General features: G+C 41.9%; 4 protein-coding genes across 11 annotated transcripts in view; 2 read left to right on the top strand and 2 right to left on the bottom strand.

The window, feature by feature from the left end:
* The window catches only part of LOC135697154 (nuclear factor of activated T-cells 5-like), a 225,044-nt gene extending 219,896 nt beyond the window's left edge, over positions 1-5,148 (top strand). For 3 of the 7 annotated variants that reach the window (XM_065216757.1, XM_065216756.1, XM_065216755.1), the window contains one exon: positions 2,935-5,148. In XM_065216757.1, the coding sequence (XP_065072829.1) occupies positions 2,935-3,086 (152 nt within the window). In that variant the 3' untranslated portion in view covers positions 3,087-5,148. The other 4 variants (XM_065216760.1, XM_065216761.1, XM_065216759.1 and 1 more) reach the window with 3 other exon arrangements.
* Positions 1-27,631, bottom strand: part of LOC135697177 (uncharacterized) — a 511,087-nt gene that overhangs the window by 88,671 nt on the left and 394,785 nt on the right. The window lies entirely within an intron of this gene.
* On the bottom strand, positions 17,251-19,493 carry CRAT (Carnitine O-Acetyl-Transferase). Of its 2 annotated transcripts, none has more exons than XM_065216796.1 (2): positions 19,362-19,493; positions 17,251-19,274 (listed from the first exon to the last, which is right to left on the bottom strand). In XM_065216796.1, the coding sequence occupies exon 2, from the start codon at positions 19,187-19,189 to the stop codon at positions 17,345-17,347; it is 1,845 nt and encodes a 614-aa protein (XP_065072868.1). In that variant the 5' UTR covers positions 19,190-19,274; positions 19,362-19,493; the 3' UTR covers positions 17,251-17,344. The 2 variants fall into 2 exon arrangements, with proteins under 2 accessions (XP_065072868.1, XP_065072867.1); XM_065216795.1 differs by having other exon boundaries at positions 17,251-19,215; positions 19,362-19,491.
* The window catches only part of Coq6 (ubiquinone biosynthesis protein COQ6, mitochondrial), a 31,198-nt gene continuing 30,415 nt past the window's right edge, over positions 26,849-27,631 (top strand). The window contains exon 1 of the mRNA XM_065216807.1: positions 26,849-27,617. Within this exon, the coding sequence (XP_065072879.1) occupies positions 26,997-27,617 (621 nt within the window). The 5' untranslated portion in view covers positions 26,849-26,996. The remainder of the gene's footprint in view (positions 27,618-27,631) is intronic.

The following is a 27,631-nucleotide window of genomic DNA, read 5'->3' as shown; positions in this document are numbered from 1 at the left end:
TTAGTTAGCTTATATTAATTGGGTGGCTTTCGATGACTGTTGCTCCACCGGGAATATGAACGTTCCGGTGGTACTGGTAGTGACGGTCGCTGAAGACGCCAGTGACGACTACTGGGTGGTGGTGAGAGTGGCATCATCAGTAAAAACAACAGCATCGGGAAACGAATTTGGCAGTATTCATCTGCTCACCGCTAAAGTAACCAGCCTTAAGTAGCAGGAACATTTTCGTCGCATTCTCAACACAACTGCTTCATTTCGTTTCTTGTCATCCAGTTGGTACATGACGTTGGTCACCTCAACCCGTGCATTCGTGTTGTCCCGGTCAGGTGGTTGGCATCGATGTGAATGTGTGAACCCGTTCCAGCGGTTGTAGATTTCGGATGCCATCAGATGCGTTTGGATAATGTCTTTGCCGTGCTCGTTGTCCAGCGAATGTAGAAACTCGAGCACGTTCTTAAGGAGACCCTCCGGTTTGACCTTTTTGTCCGGTATCTGCTTATCTGTTTGCCTCTGGAACATCGTCTTGGTTAGAATGGTTAGGATCTGGGATAGGATTCCATTGCTCGTTGTTTTGTTTCTTCAAAACAAAACATTTGAACTGTCAAATTAACCGGGTTGCCATACCAAAAAAAATCAGTCTGATGATGACTGACACTCTCGGCATTGCTGGCACAGCTGTGGCACAAGTGAGGCACACTAAGAAAAAGTTTGCGCAAAATAAGTGTGTAGAGTTAACAAATGTACTAATGTTCACAACAGGTACAGCAAAACATCACATAGACGCCCTTATTCGCACTATATATATAGGGATCAGGGGTCTGGCTGGCGGCCATGTTTTTGATGCTACACGGAACCTGAAAATTACCCAAAATTAGGTTATTTTCACTCATCTCCCATGTTCCGTTCTATAAGCTAATTTTCAGTAAATCGGTTATTTGACTACGGCAAAAATAATTACTTACTCGTGAGTATGTTCTACCCAAAATTAAGTTCAATTTACTCAAATTTGAGAATATCTCATATACTCACTAGTAGCTTATTGAACGATAGTCATGAGAAAGTCAAATCTCTCGTTCCGTTCTTGACAACAACAAAAGGCAAAACTCAAAATTACCCAAAATTAAGTAAAAAGAACATAAATTTAGGTTATTTTTTTTTCACTGTGTATCATCTGCTCTTGTCTTTCTGCTTAAAACACGATTTTGCGTCCCTTTCCACCATGCCTACTGTCAAACGTATATGATTGATATGGGGTTGCCAGTCTCCTGATAGAGACAGAAGGTGAAGAAGAGCCACCGCAGCCAACTGAAGCTTGAACCAGATACCTGGGAATCCCACAATACCCGCGGCAACAGCCTTCCCCAAACATAATGTAATGTTATGCTGCCCGCCCACTTTCACCATTCCTCTTTCTTCCATTCACAATACCGATTCCATATACCAAACTTTCACTGCTAATCCCCGCACATCTGCTCCCAATCCTTGTGAACTCGTTTCTCAATCTCCAGGGAAAATTGCTGCTCTCGTTTCAAGTGATCTCCAGGGCAATTTGAAGAAGGAAGAACATTTTAGTAACCCAAAAAATGTCGTTTGGCTTATAGAACTTCGATATCTAGACTCCAGGCTGACATGACAAACTTTTAATACTGCGATTCTCCTGGTCGGGTACCTTGTATTGATATTTGTTTTTTTTTTCGACATGCTAAAATAACATTTAGGGGCTCACTTTTTGCAGGAGAGGCTTTGATTTTATACGAATTCATGATTTTATGAGATTTTGAACATTTAGATCATCAACATGTTAATGTTAATCTCATATTTTTTTCTACAATGTAGACGTATTGTAGAGCAATTCTGCTGAAAAAATATGGTTGCATTATCACCCTGCAATACTTTCGTCTCAAATGGCCATGTCCCACTTTTTTTTATTTCGTCCCACTGTGCGCTGGTCACATCCGGCCATGTTCCGGGAACCATCGGGGAAGTGTCCAGTTTCTTACTAGGGTCAAAATCCCTCATGTGATACCTCAAATCACATGAGAGTTCATCAGTCACCACACATCATATGAGCACTTTTTGCCGGAATTTCTATTGGTAAGAAAGGTCAGATCGCACCATAGGTGGATTATTTCGGATTTTTGTTTATCGTTATTCGGTCTGGATTTACTCAGTTAATAATAACAGCATTCGATATCGGTTCATGGTGGAATAACTCGAAAAACCAGATCTTTCAACCCCCTGGGGGTCCATTGTCATATACTAATCAACTCAAAACAATGAAATGTACCCACGGAGAGATCTTACGCAAACAGTGTCCTAGTTTCAGCTGAAGTAGCTCCGTCAAATTGTGTACCATCAAGTCACTTATCACCACCTAGATCGCTTGTATTACCAAAATTCCCCAACAATGACAAAACCGAACCTTCAAAGCATATCTTTTCTCATTATAGTTGCTGATTTTAACCGTTGGATTGTATCAAACGTATGGCCTAGCGACCGTACTCAACAATAAAGAACACATACTTTAGCGTTTATGTTAAGTACACATAGAATTGGGTTACCTGAGTTAAGTTATGGTTATGGGTTATCATAAGAAACAAAACGCTTATAGCCTAATTTGGCTAAACATTCTGCGAATACCTACACATTTCATGCTATTTGCTTGAAAAGAAAAGTTGCGAAATTTCCAATTACAGAAAACTACTAAAAACCACACATGAAGTCAACGATGAATTTTGTCAACATTTGGAATTTGCTATGAAGTTCCTCATTTACACATTCACACCGAAAATGAACTCAAAAGATGGCCTCATCAACATCATCATTCAGCACCATTGGGCAGCACATTGCTGGAGCTACGTCTTGCCACAACTTTAGTTCACGTTTCCTCATCTTCTCTTTCCTCGCACATCGCGCTCCTTCTGAACAGTTTAGCCGGTTTGGTACCAAGTTTAGACTGGATCAACGACGGTTGGCAACGACAAGGTGCAAACGACCGGTCGGCGACGATGCAATCCATGGCACCGCAGTCGACGCCACCATCATCAGCACGGCCAAACAGCTTCAGTTGGAAGAAATGCTATTAGAGATAATACAAATAGGCGTAATCGTTCTCCGCCAACATCGGGAGCCGTGAAGGTGAGTATAACGAATTTGGACATTTATACAACAACAACAAAAAAAACGTGAGCAAAAATGTATTACACGGTAAAAGAAACAAAACAAAAACTTGAAATACCTGGTAGGTAGTTTACATGATTTTTCTTTCCGCGAGAAAGAAGACAACGAAAAAAAAAGAACTTTTGTTGCTGTAGATCCCGTTTTAGGTTTTTCGTCCTGAGAATGTGTGAGCTTTATTATTTGTTGAATCAACATATTAAACTAAATCAGATGTTTTGAAAGAAGAGAAAAAAAAAGGTTGTTGGCACTTAAAATATCTAGCAGAATTGATAAAAATAATGTTTGGAAATTCTTTTGAAAATAAAGAAAGCTTTTCTCTCAGTGTGTCGTCAAAATTATTCACTGCAGTCAACTCTCCCGTACTCGAAATTGAAGTTGAACTCGAGTATCGAGTTTAGAAGAAATCGAGTAAGGAAGTGTTGACTGTACATTCAACAGTGCTACATTTTATGATTCGAAAAAAAAATACACGTAAATGGGCGCTGTTTGTACTTTGCAGCCCAAAGATAACTTTAGAAAAGTAACAAAATTTAAAATCTAAATTTAGTAAAATTTTAGCCTTATCATAGTGTCTAGATGAAAATTTTAAAGTTATGAGTGTTTGAGAGGAAAATTTTAACGGTAAAATATTTTTGGTAAGTACACACATACACATGAGTAGTACATCATTCGGGATTGTTCTTCTTTTCAAATAAAAATAAATAAATACAATTTAGGTCAGAACCAAGCAAACAAACAAACTACAAAGCCCGCACCACACAGACTGCCATACAGAGTTTAGGGAAACATTTAAATATATACAAACAAAGTTATACTGAGAGGGAGAGATAGAAATATGAAATAACTTCACAAACAGTTACACACTCGGATGGATTCTATTAAATTGAAGCTGGGTCGAAAAGTTCGTTTTCCGCGCAACAAATGTTTCTTTTCCTGGAAAGCTGTCCTCGATTCAGTTGCATGGATGTTTCTGAGTTTGTGCATGCTTTTAACGAATGAAATAAAAAAAAAATATTGAAACCGATTTCTAGTTGAAATAGGATTTTTGTTTGTATTTGATTTTCAATGCAAAAAAAAAAATAGTTACCTTACACCTCGAGATCATTCGAAGCAAAACAATTCAATATAGGGCTGTGTCAAAACTGGAAAGGTCTGTGCAACAAACCGGGACGAAAATTCGCTCCTCGAAAGAGTATGATGCGAGTGACAATTTTCCCAACTACAACAAAAAAAAAATACATCCTGCTGCAGGACATTTTTTACCCAGTGTGGATATGATGTTGATGAAACAGAATGAATTGATGATATTAATAAACATGGGAACATGAAACAGTACCCAAATTTTTTTTTTTAATTATTATTGTAGTGTCGAACCCCACAACAACGTCTTTGCTTTGTTTTAGCTATATTAATATACTGCCCTTATACACATAACTATCCTGTTTTCTGTGAAATTTTTATGAAACGTGGGACATTTATGCGTACATCGGTAGTATCACTTAGGATTTAAGTTTACATTTCTGTTGTTAGATTTGTCGTATCTTTTCGTTGTTGTGTACAACAGCAACAGCCCTAATTTAATATTGCTTAGGAAAAGTAAGCGTAAAACCTCTCGAGAAGCAAGGTCGAACTCCGAGTTCACTAGGGTTTAGAAGCATATAAATATAAAATCGTATATTGTTAGGCCCACAATTTTTGTTTGCAAATGGTTGTTAAGTTTAGTAACGAAGTAACCAAACAAGAATAGGATGCAAAAAGTATTCATAGAAAATTTGCAGAAATAGACACATACAACGATACAACAGTAAAACCGTCAGTAGCAAAGTCAATTTGAAAGAAAAAAAGGCTAACTTCTATTAAATAAAATAATTTAAATCTTGGTATCGATCGTATTTTGCTACTTCTATATGAATTAATTGTATTGGTGTATTTTCAGAAGCTAAAAATAAAGAATTCTGTCTGTATTGTGTTAAGTGAATCCGCCCGGGTTGGTTCGTTTGTTCTGGCATATTTGATTGTGAAATTCCGACTGACTGGGGACTGGATGATGTGCTACACTGAGGCAAATTAACATAAGCATATCATAAGGCTCGACTTATGAACGAAACATATGAATTTCATAAGCGTAACTACGCCTTTAACCATTTCATTATACCAGGCGTAGAAAGACGAGACCCTTTGATCTCAACGTCCATGGTTCGGTTCCAGTCTGCTCCGTTTTATTATTTTTTCGTTAACATTATTTTTCATAAGGCAATTCATACCGATTTCTTGTGACTAAAATTCATAAGTGGTTCTTATGGAATTCTTACGTTTTTTTCCTCCGTGTAGATTACCCCATACATTGTATATCTACTTTACTACCAAGTCCCAGAGAGCGGAAAAATTAAAATCCACCGGAGAAAATATTTCAAATAAATTTCCTGAAGTTCAAAAACGATCAGTTGGTTTCAGTGAAATTACGAGCGGCACAAAGAACTTCATTGTTGCTTAGAAAATTTCAGAAATTACAAGTCTTAGGAAACACGTCAATGATTTTTTGGTGAATTGGGTGCTTAAAATTTTGAAAAATATATCGGTTACTATACATCATCTCAAGAGCAAATTTTCATTACGTCGAAAGTAACAAAGGTAAACAAAGTCGAGCTATCAGTATCAATCGATGCTCTATATGTCACTATACTGTCCGAATATAGGATACCATCCCATTTTTAAATTTATGTACCAGTCAAATTGCTTTTTGACGTAATCACCTTCCGTTCAAAATATTTTTCGATGTTACTTAAGTCACCCGATGTCTATGGAGATGCCGTTTGTCTTAAGTAATATCGCTTTCTTATTATTAAAGTGAATAAATCGAACTGTTTGTTGCTAAGATGATTTCGCTGGTCCTAAAATGATGAATGGAGACGTGATTGATTATTCTCCCGAATATCCTGGTAAATACACTTTGACTTAAGTTACATTAGGGGGCCACTAAGCGAAGTATAATAACTGTTGACTCAGAACCAGTATTTTTAGCATGAAAGCTAGCACTCTGCTTTGTATGTTTTAAACCCTGCTCAATATGTTAAACATTGCTATCACTATGAGATTCTTTGTGTTTAATTGGAAATAGGAATAACTTTTCGGTCCTCAAAACAAAACATTATTTTTCTCGGATCGGTGTGATTGTTGCTTTAGACATAATGCAAATTTGCTATTGTTCTGAAAGAGCTTCATTTTCTGAGCACAATGATACTTTTGTTCGATTCCATTGACTTTCACCTCAAGTGATCAAGATTTCCTCAAGTTAAAATCAAATCAAGATTTACCTTACTTACTTACCTTACCAATCAGGCTAAGGACTTGTTGTCCTCTGCTGTCCGAAGAAGTCGTGTCCACTCTACTCGATCCATGGCCACAGTTCGCCAGCCTCGTAGTCTGTGAAGGGTCCGCAGGTCACCTTCTACTTGGTCGATCCACCTTGCCCGCTGCGTGCCTCTTCTTCTTGTTCCTGTTGGGTCGCTTTCTAGAACCATTTTCACTGGGTCGTCGTGCGGCATTCTTACGACGTGCCCAGCCCACCGTAGTCGCCCAAGTTTTGCAATGTGGACGATGGATGGTTCTCCCAGCAACTGGTGCAATTCGTGGTTCATTCGCCTCCTCCACGTTCCGTCATCCATCTGCACTCCACCGTAGATGGTACGCAACACCTTCCGTTCGAAAACACCACGAGCATAGTCCAGATCTCGTGGCCGTAAAGGACCACCGGTCTAATCAGCGTCTTGTAGACAGTCAACTTAGTGCGGCGGCGAATTTTATTCGACCGGAGCGTCCTCCGGAATCCAAAGTAGGCACGATTCCCTGCCATAATGCGTCTTTGAATTTCTCTGCTGGTATCATTTTCGGCGGTCACCAGTGAGCCCAAATACACGAACTCATCGACCACCTCGATTTCGTCACCGTCAATATGAACTCGGGGTGGGAGGCTAACATTGTCTTGCCTAGAACTTCTTCCTTTCATGTATTTTGTCTTTGATGCGTTGATGGCAAGTCCAATCCGTCCAGCTTCAGCCTTCAGTCTGATGTACGTTTCCGCCATCATCTCAAAGTTCCTTGCCATAATGTCAATGTCATCGGCGAAGCCAAGGAGCTGGATGGACTTCCTGAATATCGTGCCACTCGTGTCTATCCCAGCTCTTCTGATCACACCTTCTAACGCAATGTTGAACAGCAGACACGAAAGTCCATCACCCTGCCGTAACCCCCATCGAGGTTTAAAGGGACTCGAGAGTGTCCCCGATACTCGAACAACGCACATCACTCGATCCATCGTCGCCTTGACCAATCGCGTCAGTTTATCCGGAAGTCCGTACTCGTGCACAATCTGCCATAGCCGATCTCGATCGATTGTGTCGTATGCGGATTTGAAATCGATGAACAAATGATGTGTGTATTCGCGGCATTTCTACAGAACCTGCCGAATCGTGAAAATTTGGTCCGTGGTAGCGCGGGCACCCATGAATTCCGTCTGGTTTTGGTAACTCTGGTCACCATTTGCAGGCGGCAGCACAGAATTTAGGAGAGTACCTTGCAGGCGGCGCTCAGCAGTGTGATCGCGCGGTAGTTGCAGCAATCCAACTTGTCGCCCTTTTTGTAGATTGGGCATACGACATCTTCCATCCACTCCTCCGGTAATATCTCCTCCTCCCAAATCTTGGCAATTACCCTGTGCAGCGCTCTAGCCAGTGCTTCACCACCGTATTTTAAGAGCTCACTTGGTAGTTGATCTACACCAGTTGCTTTGTTGTTCTTCAGCCGACCGATCTCCTCATTAACTTCTTGAAGATCGGGGGCCGGTAGCCTGTCGTCTTCTGCGCGTGCTCCAAGGTCTGTTGCCGTGCCACCTTCGTTTTCTGCTGCTTCACCGTTGAGGTGCTCGTCATAGTACTGCTTCCACCTCTTAATCACCTCACACTCGTTCGTGAGAAGGTTACCGTCCAAGTCCTTGCACATATCGGCTTGCGGCACGTAGCCTTTGCGCGAACTATTTAACTTCTCGTAGAACTTCCGTGTGTCGTTTACGCGGTACAGATTTTCCATCGCCTCACGATCTCGGTCTTCCTGCTGACGCTTCTTCTTTCGGAAAACCGAGTTTTGTCTGTTCCGCGCTTGTCTGTATCGCTCCACATTCAATCTCGTGCGGTGTTGCAGCATTCTCGCCCGTGCTGCATTCTTCTCCTCTATTAACAGCTTGCATTCGCCGTCGAACCAGTCATTTCTTCGGTCCGGGATTGCAGTACTTAGTGCCGCTGCAGCAGTACTACCTATGGCTGAACGGATGTCCCTCCAGCCATCTTCAAGAGAAGCTGCGCCAAGCTGCTCTTCCTTGGGTACCCGCATAAACGCGAACCATAAATTGACCTTACCTAAAATGGTTAAAAATTGTTTATAATCCCTGCTAAACTTTAACTGAAATGGTTATGGAACTTTACATGAACGTTTAATGATAAAATTTCAACCTTATGTATTATGGTTTTTTGGAACTGGACCTTACAAATAATGGGTTGTTAAGAACCATTACCGTTCCAAATTCTTGTTTTCTCCATACATTTTCGGAAAGAGAACTATATTAGAACCTTTTAACTTATGGTTTGAGAACTTTAATGGTAATGGTTATGGTAGTCATTAAGGTCCACGAATGGTTTTGTAACATCGATCCACTTTATGTGGAATATATCGTGAATTGGTAATCAGTAAATTACAGGCAACCAATTCGCGATATATTCCACATAAAGTTGATCGATGTTACAAAACCATTCGTGGACCTTACTGACTACCATAACCATTACCATTAAAGTTCTCAAACCATAAGTTAAAAGGTTCTAATATAGTTCTCTTTCCGAAAATGTATGGAGAAAACAAGAATTTGGAACGGTAATGGTTCTTAACAACCCATTATTTGTAAGGTCCAGTTCCAAAAAACCATAATACATAAGGTTGAAACTTTATCATTAAACGTCCATGTAAAGTTCCATAACCATTTCAGTTAAAGTTTAGCAGGGATTATAAACAATTTTTAACCATTTTAGGTAAGGTCAATTAATGGTTCGCGTTTATGCGGGTAGTGCAACTTCCAGCTGCTGCGCGTAGTCCTGGGCAACTCCGGCGTCCCGTAGTTGCTCAATGTTGGGTCGCGGCGTTCGACTTCAACGGGTGTTATGCACCGTCGAGAGTTTTGAGCGCATGAATACTGCAACTAGGTCCAAATCTATGTTCGCATTGCCGGTACGTTGATAATGTCGGAGAAGAATTTCCTGTCGATTAGAACGTGATCGATTTGGTTTTCTGTGTGTTGGTCAGGTGATCTCAAGATGGCTTTGTGATTATCCTTGCGGGGGAAAAAGATACTTCGAACTACCATACCCCGAGAGGCTGCAAAGTTCACGCATCGTTGCCCGTTGTCGTTCGATACGGCATGCAGGCTGTTTGGCCCGATTGCCGGTCTATACATTGCCTCCCGTCCTACCTGAGCGTTCATGTTGTCGATGACGATTTTGACGTCCCGTTGCGAACAGCCGTCGTACACCTGCTCCAGCTGCGCATAGAACGCTTCTTTCACGTCGTCGGGTCTCCCTTCGTGTGGGCAGTGCACGTTGATGATGCTGTAGTTGAAGAAACGGCCCTTAATCCTCAACTTGCATCCTCGCGTTAATCAGCTGCCAACCAATCACGCGTTGGCGCATCTTACCCAGCACTACAAAGCCGGTTCCCAGCTCGTTGGTGGTGCCACAGCTCTGGTAGAAAGTAGTCGCTCGATGCCCACTTTTCCATACCTTTTGTCCCGTCCAGCAAAGTTCCTGCAGTGCTACGACTTCGAAGTTGCGTGGTTGAAGTTCGTCATAGATTAACCTATCGCAACCCGGGAAGCCGAGAGATTTGCAGTTCCATGTTCCGAGTTTCCAATCGTAGTTCTTATTTCGTCGCGTAGGTCTGTGCCGATTGTTCCAATCCGTATTTCTTTCTTCGGTATATGCCACTTTGTTTTTTTTTTCCAGGGCGGCTTGTTGGGCCTGCCCCAACCCCCTGTCTCGCCGGGGGACCATCGTGCACAGCTCTGTTTAGAGTCCCACGCTGGCACTAGGACCAACAATCAATACGAAACTAACGATTTTAAATTGGCTCACCACTTTAGTAGCCTATTGGTCCCAAGCAAACGATTAACGTACCCTATTCTAGTTGAAATTCTATTACTACACTATGTTTGTTTTGATTCGCTATGAAAGTTTGACAGATAACATCAGGGGTGTGTGGATTCATGCAGAACATGCAGGGGTGAGTGAAATAGCTTGGGACTGGTTGGGACCGTTGTTCTGGTACTGAGTGAGCCAAAAATAATAATGATTTTCTTCGGGACCCAGTGGTCTTAGAGTTACCTCTATGCTAGGACGGTGATCAGCCGCTCCTAACATGGAGAACAGACGCCGTTTTGAGCCGCACCTTCATGGTGAACAGACGCTCAGGTTTGGTGAAGCATTTCCTCTATCACCGTACTATCAACAATCAATACGAAACTAACGATTTTAAATTGACTCACTACTTGCCTAGCCTATTGGTCCCAAGCAAATCGATAAACGTATCCCATTCTATTTGAAATTCTAGTACTACACTATGTTTGTTTTTGATTCGCTATGAAAGTTTGATAGATAAAATGAGAGGTTCGTGGATTTTCCTATGTTTCGAGGCGTGCATCGATTAGTTTGGGACCGAAAATAGTACCAGAGCTGAGCCACAAAGTTGGGCACGTTTATTAGGGACCTTCTGGTCTTAGAGTTACCTCTATGGTACTATGGTTACCGCGCCAGTGTTCGCGTCGCACCTCTTCACTTTGCTATTGCCGGACTGGCAACATTGCCCAGGCTACGCCACCCAGCTGTGTCCATGTTTCAGCTGGTAGTCTTTTGTTATCATATGACTCGAGGAGGCGTGAAGTAGGAACTTGTGAGGACCAGGGCTAGGTATTCCGCTTCTTTCAGGTTGTCAACTCACCATTTTGTAGCCCAAGTAGCCCGGTAGTGGAAGAAAAAGTTAAATCTAATTGGTAGGGATGTGGTCAAAGTTGAGGGATAAAGATATTGATTATTGGATCGCAAATCATTGTGATGAGAAAATGTTTGAAACTTTTTCGGTGAATCAGGAACGAGGAGATATTGCAGGCTCCAGAAATTACACAACATATGTCAACATGAACCATCGGAAGCTCATCTGGAATCAATTGTTTCCATTTGTACTCGAGCGGAAAACCTCGATGTTGAGCAAAGTTTGAAGAAAGAGATGAGTTATTTTATTTTATTTATTAGTTTGGTTTCCATAGTAAAATATCCAGTTTCTGATAAGTTGTGTTGTGTACTCGGTTGTGTAGCATTTATCTTAGGAACTGCAGACTAAAAACTACTGGCGAGAGGTTTTGAAAATGGTCGTGAGTGCAATTACTATTTTAACTCAACGTGTGCTAGTGTTTCGTGGAAAAGATGAGTTATTTGGATTGACAAAAAAATTGGAATTTTATGGGAATTCTTGAGCTTATTGCTGAATATGACCCGTTTTTCACATAATATAGTTATGTGTATTACAGTGCGTTATTTGGAGCACACACGTTACTCTGCTCTTGTTTTTATTGTCAGTACAATAGATGCAAATTGTCATCGTTTTTAGAAAACTACACTCTAAAAAATCTTCACGTTAATGCTACGTGAAAAATCGACAGTGAGCATGCATAAGGGCGAATACGCGATGATCGATTCTCTTCATCGATTTTCTCTTTGCATTGCTACAGCTAAGCGAAACAATTTTCTAGAATTTGTTCAATTCAAAGTAGTAACAGGTTGTATTGGCTATCAAAAGCAACAGCAAACGCACCGATAAACGTTAAATCTAGCGAGTTATGAACGAAAGAGAACATCGACGAAGAGAATCGATCATCGCGTATAGGCCCTTATGCATGCTCACTGTCGAAATCACGTAACCTCTTGGCTCACGTCAATGTCAAATTAATTTTTGATAAAATTTACGTGATTTTCATGTTCTTTGATGCTAAGGGAATTTCACGTAAAAAGTAAGTGATAATCATGCACACTCTACAACATATACACGCCTAATCTACGTGAAAAATCACGTAGCTCATGTGACAAAATTTTCACATCAAACTTCTATGTGCGGTTGTGTGATTGTGGTGTGCTTACGTAAATGAGTTTACGTGATTTACATGTATGAAAAAGTGATTCAATATTTTATTAGTGGAAGAAGTGATTCCTTAACAGCATACTGCAACTATTTGAAGGTATTTTTATATTATTTCGCTTTATTTGAAATCCGTCATACACTGTTAATTTCGATTTCAGGGGTTGGATTACAAGATACAATTCATGGGCATTTTCCAAAGGTCAATTTAGCCTGACTCGGCAGTAAACAGTGCAAACGGATATTGCATCTGAATCGAGATATGAATTGTCATGATCAATTAAGTGTTGGAAAAGCGAAATGGTTAGTATTAACGTTTCAATGACATACTTGACGTATTAATAAAAAAATACTAACAATGTATAAATATTCTTTTTTTGGACAAAATGGAAAACAGTATTTGTTAGATCCGGTAAAGATCACTTCAAATCACGTCAACATTACGTGCAAATCCATTCCAATTATAGTGGAAACCACGGAACGTAAACGTAAGATGAACAGTATTTTCCAGTAAATATCATTTCAAAATCACGTAAACATTACGTAATAACTACTTCCAACTTAAGTGGAAATCACGGTATATTTACCTTACTGTTCACGTTGACCGCTAAATGGGAATATTTTTGGCTACATGGTATTAACGTAAATGTTACGTGAAAAGTAGTATGGACGATAGCTACCTATGTTTTCACGTAGATCGGACGTGCATATTTTTTGGAGTGTATGTTTTATGAAACTATGAAGCACTACACTCTGAAAAATCTTCACGTCCGATTGACGTGAAAACATAGGTGGTTTTCGTCCACCCTATTTTTCACGTAACATTTACCGGAATTGGACGTAGTCGATAAAAATTCAGCTTCAATAATCTACGTGATTAGTCAGGTAAATAAGACCTGATATTCACGTACTTCTAACGTGAAATCGGGGTGCAAACTACTGGACATATGGTGAATTTTACGTGACATTCCGTTTTGTTTAAAATGCTTTTCATGTAATTTGTACGTGATTTTTTAATGAGAATAATGGGAAGGATATTTAGAAGCAGTTAATATTATGCAATTTTATCGAGAAGATTTAAATTTCACGTGTTTAAATTAATACTTATATCTACTCTTAAAATTGTAAAATATTGACTAATTGATTATTATAAGGTAGAAACGTGTATGAGTTTTTTTTTATTTCTGACAAAATATTAACACCTTTTTGCAGACTCAAAATGCTGATGTCACCGTCTGAAATTATAAAACTAGAAAAAGGATACATATAATCATAAATAAATTCATGTAAAATAATCTAATTACCGTCCAACATTTGCAGCAAGCACTGAGGAATTTTGAATCTTTACGGAGTTCATCCAACACGCTCGGTTACGCCATATTGATTTTTTTCCGTACCTGAAAATCACGTAAATCTCGTTTCCCGGAACTATCGAAGTCCCAAACACACTAACACAAATACACTAAATCTGTTTACGTGAATAAACTGTCAATTTCACCAACATTTTTAGTAGACATGCCGTGTAATTCAGGTCAAAGTTACTAACGTCACGTAAGATTTGAGATTTTCTAAATACAGATCAGGTACGTGATATTTCACATAAATCGGACGTGAAGATTTTTAAGAGTGTAGGATCAGTTTCATGAATTAACGACTTTTACGGATGTTGTGGATCTTCCGGAGGACAGTCCTTTGGCCATGTGTGTCCATGTTTAAATCAAGATCCCAAATTCTTTCTTATATCACAGTTCCAAGTGTTTTCGAAAAAACCGCGGAGTTTTAGGATCAGTGTCATGGATTGACCATTTTTACTGATATTCCGGATCTTCCAGAGAACGGTCCCATGGCCATCCGGGTCCATGTTTTCGTCACAATCCTAAATATTTTTTTTTATTACAGACCCTAAGAATTCTAGTTGTTCCAAATTTTTTGAAAATCATCAAGAAATGGCTGCATTGCAAACTTACCGTTACACGTTTATTCGAGGCTTCATAGTCGGCGTAAAGTTTTTTAACCACCGTGTAAAATGTTAAAGAGACTTTCAGCCGTTGGCTTATTTAAAAAGTTCCTAAATTGATGAAATTTTGGAACTTCCTGAATTTTAAATAAGATCAATTAACTCAGAAAAGCCCTGCGCTTCGGTCAGAGAGCGTATAGGGCGTCGTTGTGTCAATTTGGTCGTGGCACATTTCGAGTATGAGAGAGTAATTGCAGTTAGATCAAAAGTGCCTGAGAAAAATGCAAGTACTTTCGCAGATTACCCGAAGTTGCGATAGTGAAGGTATGATCACAGAAAAGAAGACATAACACTCTTAAAACGTTCATCAAAATCGTTTTTAACGGTCAATTTAAATGTTTCTTAGTTGGTAGTACTGCCATTTGTGGTGCACATAATCAATTCCCTAGCGTTTGACGTTTACACACGACAACCATCTGTTGAGTGTATTGTCCATCAAAGTATATACGACAGATGGCGGTAGGGTTTACATTTATAAATTTTCAATGTGTTGTGTCTGCTTGTCTGTGAAATAACATTGAGGTAACGTTAGGATAAATTCAAAACATTGAGAAATATTACGCATCACTTTCAGAAATACTTCACTTCGCAACCGATGAACCATTCTGACGGCCATATGAGTACCCAAGTAACCATATAGTCGCAATATAGCTTGTATATTCTTACTGTGCTTGAGTATGGTTAGTTGGGGAATCTGATGAAACTGTAACTTCTTGAAACTGATCCCTTTCGTATTTCTTTCATTCTCCTTTCGCAAACGGAGCGCTCGATGGACCAGTGACTTTGGACGTGAGCCTCGTCCCAGATCACCATGGCAATTCAATAACATATGGTGGACATCAAACCGACCAAAAAAGGCAGAAACATATTAGAACCAACCAACCAAGGACGGTCTACGGAAGGAAATTGCCGGTGAAGCACGGAATGAAATACGAAGCGTTAGAGAAAAAGTCCAAGGAATTCCAAAAGAAGCAAATAACGACGGCGGAAGAGCAGAATATGGTGAGAGCTTTCCATTTATTTAAAAAAAAATATCAAAATTACACTAAATACATGCCAGGGTTGAAAAGAATATTTTCGAACCTGGAAGTGTGTATGTATCACCAATATCCATTTGATAACGGTGATGCATACATGCGGGGCTTATTGTGAGTGAAAGTAACCTCGGAATGGGCGTGACTCTCCAGACATTCTGAAATGGGTTGCTGGATCTGCAATAGAGCTATCAACTTCTAACTCCCGGACTAAAGCTGTCTACAATGACCATAAATGCGACATTGTAGAGAGAGTTCTTCCATAATAAAACTGCCGGCCAGTGGGGGTTAGAGGGAATACAGACACACACACACAGATCAATTAACTCAGAAAAGACTTCAGAGAAGCTTGGGAGATCTGCAGGGAAGTTTAGGATCATCAGAAAGGCTCAGAGAAGCGTATTGGTCGTGCTTCGTGTACATGCTTATCACTTACTTTTTACGTGAAATTCCCGTAGTATACGCCGACATGAAAATCACGTTAATTTGGTTAAAATTCCATTTGACATTGACGTTCGGCACGTGGAAATCGTTGAAGTGGGATACTTAAGGGATTACGTGATTTTTCACGTACACGGCGAATGCGAACGACCCAAATTTGGCTTATAATCGCCAAAAGTGCTGGAACTCAGCGATGAGTAAATTTGTCACATGGTTTTTTCTGTGGAAAACCTAAAAAATCTACCGGAAAATGAGGAAATTGACGAAAATTTTATTCAGTCCCGGAGTAGTATCAATAGACTGAGTGAATCCAATCTTTACTTTTCTCGAATTCGGGAATTTTTCCCCGCAAAATCATAGAAAAAACCTGCGAAAACATGAGGCAAATTTTCTCATCGCTGAGTTCCTGCACTATGTGATTTATGAGTTGACTAAACTCAAATTTGGGTCGTTCTCATTCGCCGTGTAGCATCAATTTGAAGATTTTTTAGAGTAAGAAATCCTTCTGACCCTTAGAGTTTCAGATGGATGACCTAGAGTTTCAAAGCCCTATGGGTTTTCCCTAGAAGTACAATGGAATTTATTTAGAAATCCTATGCCTTGATTTCCTATAGAACAGTGGTGCTCATGCCCATTTTTCAATAGCTGTCTGTTTGTTCAATGATCATATTTTAAGTTGAATTTTGCCTATTTCTTAATCATTTCGGTCATACATTCGTAATGCACAAAGAGATTCAAGCTGACATTGTTGCATCATAGAGATCCAAGCACCACCTGCGGGCCGCGGGTCGCACTTTGACCATCACTGCCCTAGAAGATCTGTGGACTTTCCATAGTCCCCCTTATTCTGCGCCGCGAGTGAGGTGAGGTGACTCGCTGCCACTGGTGAGGTGACACAAGTCACCGCGAGTGAGGTGACTCTCAATTTGATTTGTACGGAGAGTCACCTCACTCGCGGTGACTTTTGTCACCTCACTAGTAACAGCGAGTCACCTCACCTCACTCGCGGCGCAGAATAAAGGGGAGTATACCGAAGGACTTCCTATGGGTTTCTTCTAAAAGTTAAACTTTCCATAGTAGTTCCATTATTGTCCTTCCCTAAATATGGACTTCTTCTAGAACTTTTTCGGAACTACCATGGACTTGGTTGCAGTTCCCTGACATCAAAATATTGGTTAAGGTCTATAATGGATTAGGCATCAACAATTTATTCCTCCTAAATACTGCTTTGGGACCACAAAGTTTGTGTTTTACCACATTGTGGCTTTCCTAAACCCTGAGATGACGGATTCTCTTCCAGAGCAAAAGGGCAAAAGATTCAAGAATGTTCTCTAAAAAAAAACCATTGCGAGTCATTAAATATTCCAACACCGTTTTTTTTTTCTAATAAAAAGTAAATACCTATCAACATGCACATAATCTCTTTCCATCAAGTCCCCTTACATCCTACCTACAGCTTACTGCTCGGTGCACTGGTCGCGCTCAGAACCTCGAACATCTCGTCCAGTGCCTGCTGCAGAGAGTTCCGGAAGGCCACCGTGTTCGTCGCCGGATCGGACGTCCACGAAGAGATGCCGAACCACATGTCATCATTCTTGGGATTGTAGCAGCATCCGTAGCCATCGCCGGTCAGCGGACCGTAGCACATGAATGCATCGTACCGCGAAGCTACCTGGCTGGTGGACAGTCGCATATGTTGGCTGGCCAGAAGGCCTTCATCCTGGAAAAGATCTGGCAAGGGGATGTTGTTCTGCTTGGCGATCAGCTTCAGTCCGAGCAGATGCCGATCAACACCGAAACCTTGAACCGCCTTTGAAGCGTACTGCTTGTGTGCGTCGACTGCTAGTTTCAGTTTGGCGGCCTTCTCTCGGTTGCTCCGGAACGGTTCCAGCATGCTCTGTGCGAATGCGACCGATTCGTTGGAACAGGACCGGATGGTTTCCGTCCGGCCGGCTTCATACATCCGCGTTTGAGCCGACTCGTAGTGGGCCCCGGGTACGCGATGCAGCTTGTAGAAGGCATACTGGATTGCCATCTGGATGAAACTGTCCGGGCTCATCTTTTGGGCCTTGATGAAGTTCTTACCGTACCCGGTGTAGTGCAGGTAATTCATATCCAGATCGGCAATCAGCTTATCGTGGCTGGCGGCAGCTTTCTGCAGAAGTTCGTTCGCCTTCGGCGACAGGTTGAAGCTCAGTTTCTGCGGAGCAGAAGCTTCCCGGATGGAACCATTTTGATCTCCCTTAGCGATGTGATTGATGATGAAATCTGTCAGCACTGCGATGGGTTGGCCTTCCGCGGGGGAATGTTCGTAGGTCAGTCCATTAACACCATTTGGTCCGACCACAAGCTGCAAGGTCTTATCGTACCATCGGTTACCAGAATTTGCGCTTGAACCACCTCCGTGGATCAACAAGTGGCAGGCATCAATCTTATCATCTCCAGAGGGATTTGCAATTCCGTAATCTAACGACAGCACAAACAGTGAACTTTGAATTGTGTTGATTGTTTCCTTGTTGGTTGGATCGGCGATCAGCACCTCGTAGGCCTCATGCCAACTATCTCTAGGAAGCGCCGTCAGCATACCAACAGGTTCAGCTTTCTGTTGCGACATTTCGTAACATTGTCTCAACATCTTGTGCAACGTATCTTCCCCGAAGATGTTATCGGAATTTCCTACCTCTAGCTTGAAATACTGATTATTCGATGCAACTACGATGTGCGTCGAGTCCGGATTGTACTGCACCGAATCCTCCGGCATTCCAGGAACTCGACATGTTCCAAAGATCTTGTTATACTGAGACATATCTAGCGGGGCTTTTCCCATCTTTTCGGCGGCAATCTGTCCCCGATCGATCATCCTCTTGTATAGCAAAGCTCCAAACGTGATCTTGGCCGCATACTTTAGCTGATCGTCCACCTTGGCGTACTTCAGCTTGGGGAACACCAAACCAGGGCTGGAGTAAATAATAACCGGATCACGATACTGCAAATAAGCCGACTGCAGCCACCAGTCCGAGAGCCAGTTCTTCTTGCCAGAAGCCCGCTCTTCCAGCAATTTTTGCAGCTTGGCACCGTCTCCTCCGGGGGCCAAAAACTTTTCGATAGCCGATTTACTGCGCTGATAGCCATCTTTCGTTACATGGGGCTCGATTGTCGTGAGTAGCTTGTTCATGGTGTCGGCCAGTTTTGGCAGTGGCAAAGCCGGTAGAGGAGGATTACTGGCCGCGGTGAGCATTCTTTTCAGCAGGGGACTTCCCACCGGCATTGTTCTCGTTTGCAGTAGTCTCATCATGATTGTCTCCTTTGCACACGCACTCTCTGTAGTAGGAAGAGGTCACTCCGCGTTGATTAGATTGAAAGCACCTCAAATCAATTATCTGTGTATTGAACGAAATGAACCTTGTACTGATAGATGCTAATGAGTTAATGCTTGCGACTTTTTTAAAAACGTATAAATAACTTACTGCAATGTATCTTCTTCGTGGTCAGCTGAATTCGATGCGTTTGCGGACGTATGCGAGCGGGTGTACACGTCAACAGCCGAAAATAGACACTGTTTGCTTGTGTTTGGGATTGATATCGAAAGTGAAAGGAGGAACCAGCCGTGAACAGAAAAAACTGGATTGAAATATGAATGTTGATATGGAGCAGAAAACAGAATGTTGGTGTGTTAGTTATCTTGGAGCAAATCCGCGGCTAAAGTAGTATGATTGCAGGCAAATTGTACAATATAACTTTGATGCGGCTGGGTATTCCACTCACTTTATTTTTTCATTACCAAACACCTGAATGTGAACCGCTGAATTGATAACACGAATGAATAATATGTCTTGACTTTTTTCACTGTGCTCCGCCGGTGGTTGTAAACAAAACTAGACCAATAATTGAAATAGGCGGAACAAGCAAACGTAAACAATGGCTTTAAACGCAAATTTCTCGTGAATCATAATACACCCACGCAAACTAACAATGTCATTCGATAAAGGAAGTTTGCTCTTTCAGATGCTGGTGTTAGATTGCGTGGATGTACCTTGATTTTCGAGAAATTGCGTTTAGAGCCATTGTTTACGTTCGGTTGTTCCGCCTATTTCAATTGTTGGTCTAGAAAGAAGGATTTTTTTTTAAATATGTTGACAATTTTCTAAAGACGTCAGTGCTGCCAAATAAACATTTTTATTTTGAAGCGGAGTATCGGAGAGCGTTGCCAGATTGTTTTAAAGCTTATCGGTATCAAAGGTATTAAAAAATCAGTATTAAATTTTATCGGTATTTACTATTTATTTAATTTTATATTTTTGCCGTTTTTGAAAGCGAAAAATTTAACGATGGTGACGACTGGGATTTGAGGGGAATTGCTTTGTTTGATGGCTTTCTCAGTCTTAAAACACTCTTTAATTTTTTAATTTAATTTTTAAAATTATCGTTGTCCGGTGATCAAAATTGTGACCAAGCAGTGTTTTTGTTTTTTTTCAATTAAATATCATTAAATGAAACCAAAATATGGAAAATTAGCCACAACAACGACAAACAATATTTTCCCTTGAAAAAAGCAAAAACCCATGGCTGAAATGTCCGGCAGATTACATCGTAGTCGTTGCAGTGTTTTAAGACTGAGAAAACCGTTAATCAAAGCAAATTTTTTGAACTATGATCGGAAAATTCCGAAAGAAAACTGGAAAAAATCGGATGTCACATTTAAAGGAAGTCAAAAAAAGTTTAGGATATCGGAAGTAAATTTCCAGAAGTAGTCATTTCCAGGGAAAGCCAGAAGAAGCTCGGAAAAACCTTCCAATAGAAGTCGAACAAACTTCCAGAAGAAGACGAATTAAATTTCTGTGAGAATTCAGGCATAACATTTGATAACGGCCAAAAAGCATTTGTAAACAAACTTTCTTAGGTCTTACACGCGAACCAAAGTACGCCCACGCAAACCAATACCACTTTCGGAAAGATGATAGTTGCCCCTATCCGATGATGTTGTTGGTTTGCGTGGGCGTACTTTGGTTCGCGTGTAAAGGTCCTTAGAAAGTATGTTTACAAATGCTTTTGTGCCGTTATCAAATGTTATGCCTGAATTAATTGAACTTCCTGGAGAAGACGAAAGAAACTTCATGGAGACGCTGACAGAAACTTCCTAAGGTAGACTGGAAGAAACATCTGAAGAAAGTCGGAAGCCTGAAATACACTTAGAAATATTCGATAATTCCTCGAAATTCCTTAAAATTTCTTGTAATTTTCCTGAAATTAAGGGCTGTTTTGGAGTTCTCTGGTCATCATCGAAGCACTCGGATTCCCTGATTATAATAAGACTACCGGAATATCTCCAACCACTTGTGAAGATCTCTAGACTTTCTTGAAGATTGCGAAATTTCTTAAGCGCTCTCACAATTTTCTTGAATTTATTGTAACATCAGCATTGCAGTTCTCTGATCTTCCCGATTTTTCTAATTTTTAAAAGTTATCGACACTGCCGTTAATAAGCACGGAACCTTCCATAAAATGTTCGCACAATGTGCTAATGTTCGTGTAAAGCGCTGGTCAGACTGAGCAGTTATAACTGTCGGTGGGGTATGTTTTACGGAGTAAAACCATAGAGGTAACTCTAAGACTAGAAGGTCCCGAAATAACGTGCTCAACTTTTTGGCTCAGCTCTGGTACTCTCTTCGGTCCCAAGCTAATCGATTCACCCCTCGAAACATAGAAAAAACCAATAACCCCTCATTTTATCTGTCAAACTTTCATATCGAATCAAAACAAACATTGCGTAGTACTAGAATTTAGACTAGAATAGGGTACGTTAATCGTTTGCTTGGGACCAATAGGCTACTGAAGTGGTGAGCCAATTTAAAATCGTTAGTTTCATATTGATTGTTGGTAAAACTAAGGAGCGTGTTTCTCCTCTGAGTGACGACTAGCAAAGCGAAGTGTGTGAGTGTGCGTGTATGGGTGTTGTGTGATTGATACATAGATGTTTGGATTATGCACTGGGTGAAAATGTACTGCTGGAATCGGCATCGGTGTTACACGGTTGTGCAAACCGACACTCCTCCTCAACGATGCTAGTTCGACGTCTCGGTTGGATCCTTGACGCCGATGGCAGTTCTGTGCCTCTCCAGCTTGACTCGCTGTAGGGGCTTCGTCATTAGGTCGGCCTCCATGCGCTCGGTTGGCATGTAGCGAAGCTCGATGATACCTTGTTGATGCAGGTCCTTGGTGAAGGCGTACTTCGTTTTGATGTGCTTGGAACGCCTCTCCAGACGTTCTGATTCCACGATCTTCATGCAAGACTGGTTGTCCTCTCAGACGACGATGGAAGTTACTTGAGCCTGCTGCAAGTCCTTGAGAAGTTTCCGGAACCACATGAGCTGCTGACATCCGTCCGCCAGTGCGACGAATTCGGCATCCGTCGAGGACAAGGCGACACACGATTGCTTTCTTGTGCCCCAGTCGACAAGACCGCCGTCGAACTTCAGCAGGAAACCGGAATAAGACTATCTGTCGCCTTCGTCACCGGCCCAGTCGGCGTCCACGTAGCATTCCACTACGTCGGATCCGGAACCCAAGTGCAGACGATGGTCGTTCGTAGCCTTGAGGTATCGGAGGACTCTCTTGGCTTCGGTCCAATCGCGGTTGGTGGGATTGGTGACCTTCCTTCCCAGCAGTGAAACGGCCACGCAGATGTCTGGCCGAGTGTTGACCGCGACGTAGAGCAAACTGCTCACCAAACTGCGATACGACGTGTTTGTGGGCAATTCACACTCCTCCTTTTGCTTGAGGTATCCGGGGTCAATCGGCACCTTCGATGGCTTGGCTTGATCGTGACCGAATCGTCGAATCAGCTTGTCGATGTAGCTTGCTTGATCGAGAGTGTATGCCTCCCCATTCTTCTCCACATGAATCCCCAGGAAGTATTTGAGTTCGCCTAGGCAGGAAAGCTTGAATTGCTGCTGCAGCTGTCGGCGAATCTGCTCGAACTCCTCCTCCGAGTTGCAGACGACGACCATATCGTCGACGTATATGAGTATGTATGTCTGCTTCCCGTCGCGATTCAGGATGTACAGGCACGCGTCGGCGTCCGCCTGGTGGAAACCCATGGACTTGAAAACTCCGTCGATTTTCCTGTTCCATGCTCGAGCGGACTGCTTGAGCCCGTAAATGCTGCGCACCATGCCGTCGTTACGATTGAAGCCGGGGGGTTGCTTCATGTACGCGTCCTCTTGGAGCTCCGCTTACAGGTAGGCATTCTTGATGTCGAGGTGCTTCACCAACATCTTCTGCTTGCTGGCGAGTACGAGGACCGTTCGTAGGGTAGTCTGACGTACGACGGGGGCAAAAACCTCGTCGTAGTCCTGGCCGAATTTCTGTGCGAAGCCTTGCGCGACTAATCTCGCCTTGTGTCGCACCACTCGTCCGTGTTCATCCTCCTTCTTCTTGAACGTCCATTTGCAGCCTACCGCCTTGCGACCCGGGGGTAGTGGGACGAGCTCCCAAGTGCCGTTTTCTTGAAAAGCTTCGATCTCCTCCTGCATCGCGGCTTGCCACGCGGCCGCTTCGGTGCTTTCGATCGCTTCGGAGTAGCTTTGGGGTTCTTCGTTTGCATGCTTCGTTACGCTGGTGACATCATCGAAACGCTGAGGCGGGATGCCTCTCGTCGAGCGTGCCGATCGCCGTGGTGCGTTCGCTTCCGTGCTGGCTTCTTCCCCGAGTAGGGGATCTTCATCGCTGAAACCGAGGAACTCTTCGTCGGATTCGATCTCATCTTCGACCGCCGAATCGTAATCTTCCTCCGCTTCCTGCTGAATTTCCGGTACGGCCGGACTTCGTTGTAGAAAGAGATCGAATTCCACGTTGGTGGTAGTCGATTCTTCCGTTGGAATGGTGTCCGCACCGTTCTCGATGAACTTGACGTCCCGGCTCACGTAAACCTTTCGCGTTGCCTTGTCGAGAAAGCGATAAGCTTTATGCTCCGACGAATAGCCCACGAAAGTCAGCTTTTGTGCGGTGGCGTCCAGCTTCTTCCTCTTCACTTTCGGAATGTGAACCCACGCAGCGCAGCCGAATATTTTGAGGTGATCGACCTTGGGTTTCACGCCGACGTCGAGGGGTTATGTTGGCAAAACGTTCTGGAGGTATACGGCCGTGTTTAGCGCCTCTGCCCAATACCGCTCTTCCAGCTGTGCATCGAACAGCATGCAGCGTACCATTTCGATGAGGGAACGGTTCTTCCGTTCCGCGATCCCATTTTGCTGCGGGCTGTAGCCAGCGGTGTATTGGGCTGTGATCCCTTCACGCTTGTAGAAGGAACGCAGCTGCTTTCCGCTGTACTCCCCGCCCTGATCAGAGCGGATGACTTTTGGCTTCCGGCCGAAATGTGTTTTGGCGAACGCAACATACTCCTCGATCCTTGCGGCGACCTCCGACTTCTCCTTTAGCAGGTAGAGCACACAATAGCGACTGTTGTCATCGATCATGGTCATAAAATAGCGATAACCGCTATTCGACGACACCTCCGCCGGACCGCAAACGTCCGTGTGCACCAGGTCCATTGGTGCTTTTGATCTAGAATGAGACTCACTCGGAAAAGGGTTACGTGGTGTCTTACCTTTCAAGCAGCACTCGCACTTTTCGTCGAAGCATCCAAGGGAAGTCGAAATAAGTTTCCGAGAGGAATCGAAAAATAATTTACGATGTAAGGTGGAAGAAAATTCCAGGGGAAAGTTGGAAGAAAATTCAGGAAGTAATGTTTAAAAAGTATTTCCCGATTCCCCCGGCATTACCTGAAAGAGCCATTGACTGTTTATCGATTCATGGGTAGCCAAAAACTGTGAGGAAATTGAAATATTAATCGAAAGAGACATTTTTAAAAATGATTTATTTTTTTATTTTCAAGGCTCAAACCTTGGCTCAAACAATATGAGGTATTCAAAAAGATACAAGTCTCTCACAATAATTTTCTCCAAAATTCGAGTGCGGGCAGGCAATAATCAGTTTGATTATTTAAACAATTCGGTATAAATCGGTATAAAACCTCAAAAATCGGTATTCTGAGGAACCTTATCTGTGTATCGGTATTTAGTTCGGAAATCGGTATAAATACCGATAAATCGGTATATCTGGCAACGCTGATCGGAGTACATCTTTGGGACCTACTGGTCTTATAAGAGTCTTATAAATCTCAATAGAGTCATCTCTATAGAGTTACCTCTATGTTAATACTATTTAGATTAGAATTGAGTGCCCGCATAAACGCGAACCATCACATGACTTTACCGATAATGGTTATAAATTGTTTATAATCCCTGCTAAACTTCAACTGAAATGGTTATGGAACTTTACATGAACGTTTGTGTGATAAAGTTTTAACCTTATGTATTATGGTTTTTTTGGAAGCGGACCTTACAAATAATGGGTTGTTAAGAACCATTACCATTCCAAATTCTTGTTTTCTCCATACATTTTCGGAAAGAGAACTATATTAGAACGTTTTTACTTATGGTTTGAGAACATTAATAGTTATGGTTATGGTAGTCTTCTTCTTCTTCTTCCTCGCATTTCAAGCTTATTGCGTATGGCATATTAGCTTATTGCGTGCTCTCAACTTAGTGTTCTAGATGCACTTCCACAGTTATTAATTGAGAGTTTTCGATGCCTGTACCATTTTTGCATTAGTATAATTGTGTGGCAAGTACAATCATACTCTATGCCCAAGGAAGTCGAGAAATTTTCCAACCCGAAAAATTCCTAGACCGGACCGGGAATCTAACCCAGCCACCTCCAGCATGGTCTTGCTTTGTAGCTGTGCCTTTACCGACTGGGCTAAGGTTATGGTAGTCAGTAAGGTCCATTAATGGTTTTGTATTATCGCTCAACTTTATGTGAAATATATCGTGAATTGGTAAGGGGCTGTTCATAAACTACGTAGACAGTTTAGGGGGGGGGGGGGTTGACAATTACCCACGGCCCATACAAATTTTAAAACATTTGTATGGGCAATTGTCTACGCAGGGGGAGGGGAGGGGTCAAGAATCCCAAAAAACTGTCTACGTAGTTTATGAACAGGCCCTAATCAGTAATTTACAGGCAACCAATTCGCGATATATTCCACATAAAGTTGATCGATGTTACAAAACCATTCATGGACCTTACTGGTTACGATAACCATTACCATTAATGTTCTCAAACCATAAGTTAAAATGTTTTTGTATAGTTTTCTTTCCGAAAATGTATGGAGAAAACATGAATTTTGAATGGTAATGGTTCTTAACAACCCATTATTTGTAAGGTCCACTTCCAAAAAACTATAATACTTAAGGTTAAAACTTTATCATTAAACGTTCATGTAAAGTTCCATAACCATTTCAGTTGAAGTTTAGCAGGGATTATAAACAATTTATAACCATTTTAGGTAAGGTCAATTTATGGTTCGCGCTTATGCGGGTGTGCACTACACAGAAAAAAAAGTTGTTGAATATTACATCCAAACTGCTGCAACCAGGTCAATCCATCGGTTGTGTAATATAAAGTTGTACAATGTACATCGATTTTGCGAACAAAATTACATCCATTGATGTAATATTGTATCTACTTTTTGCTATTACATCATTATTTCATATGTACATCAGCTTGAATTACAATGATCGATATTAATTTTTTTTTTTTGCTGTGTATAGTTCCGAGACGAAAAATAACTTACTTTTGGGTTCTTTCTTCTTACTGTGTACGATTTTATACGTGACACTGAATACCAACCTTGATAATTTCAATCAAGCAACGAAAATCATCATCAGCATCCAATGACGTTTATGTAAATGTCATTGATCAGCATCATCATGACATTCTTCCGTCAAAAATGATAGCTTTGTTTACGCAACGTTTGCAAACAATCGTTACAGTTTTATATATTTCGGTAGGTTGCGATTTTCAATAATTTTCCGTAGTTGTAATTGATAGAACTTTTATCAAGTCATGGAAAAATACGTTAGAGAAATATAAATTTGGAAACTAGATAGAGTATAAAATTGCTCCGTGACAGGATAGTGAAAAAGAGAAAAACAATTTTGTTCGCTTCTTCTCGTCGGTATTTATAATTCGTGGTCAAAATGAACCAAGTCTTAAGTGGCATTCCGCGTAAAGTGTTCCCCCGGGTACGATGCACGGTTCTACAGTGGCGTCTGGCCAGTACGACCACCGCATCGCATACATCCAGCAGCACCGAAAAACCGGCTGAATTTTACGACATAATCATCGCCGGTGGCGGAATGGTGGGAACGACGTTGGCCTGTTCCCTCGGAAAGAATCCCCGCCTGGCAGACCGTCGCATTCTGCTGCTGGAAGCGGCAGCCGGTTTCAAGCAGCCTTTGACCGAAACGTACAGCAACCGGGTGTCGGCCATCAGCAAGGGAACGCACCGATTGATGAAGGCTATTGGTGCATGGGATCATATAGAAGCCACCCGTGTTAAGCCGGTGCTGAAGATGCAAGTGTGGGATGCCTGTTCGGATGCGCTGATTACATTCAATTACGACGATATGGCGGACAACATTTCGTGGATTGTGGAAAACGATGTGCTGCTTAGTAGTGTCTATCGGCAGCTGGAAGGAGTGAAGAATGTGGAAATAAGGTACAGCTCAAGGATGGAGGAGTGCAGTTTGATTCGGGATGGAGCGGAAAAAAGTACGGTTCGGCTGAGCAATGGTGACCGAGTGCAGTGCGAGTTGCTGGTAAGTACAAACAA

Source organism: Ochlerotatus camptorhynchus, unplaced genomic scaffold (assembly GCF_037179485.1).
Source record: "Ochlerotatus camptorhynchus isolate MF236.1 unplaced genomic scaffold, CSIRO-AGI_Acam_v1.1 ptg000067l, whole genome shotgun sequence".
NCBI classification, from domain to species: Eukaryota; Metazoa; Arthropoda; class Insecta; order Diptera; family Culicidae; genus Ochlerotatus; species Ochlerotatus camptorhynchus.
The sequence above is the reverse complement of the archived record's forward strand: the minus strand, read 5'-3'. Positions and strand labels throughout refer to the sequence as shown.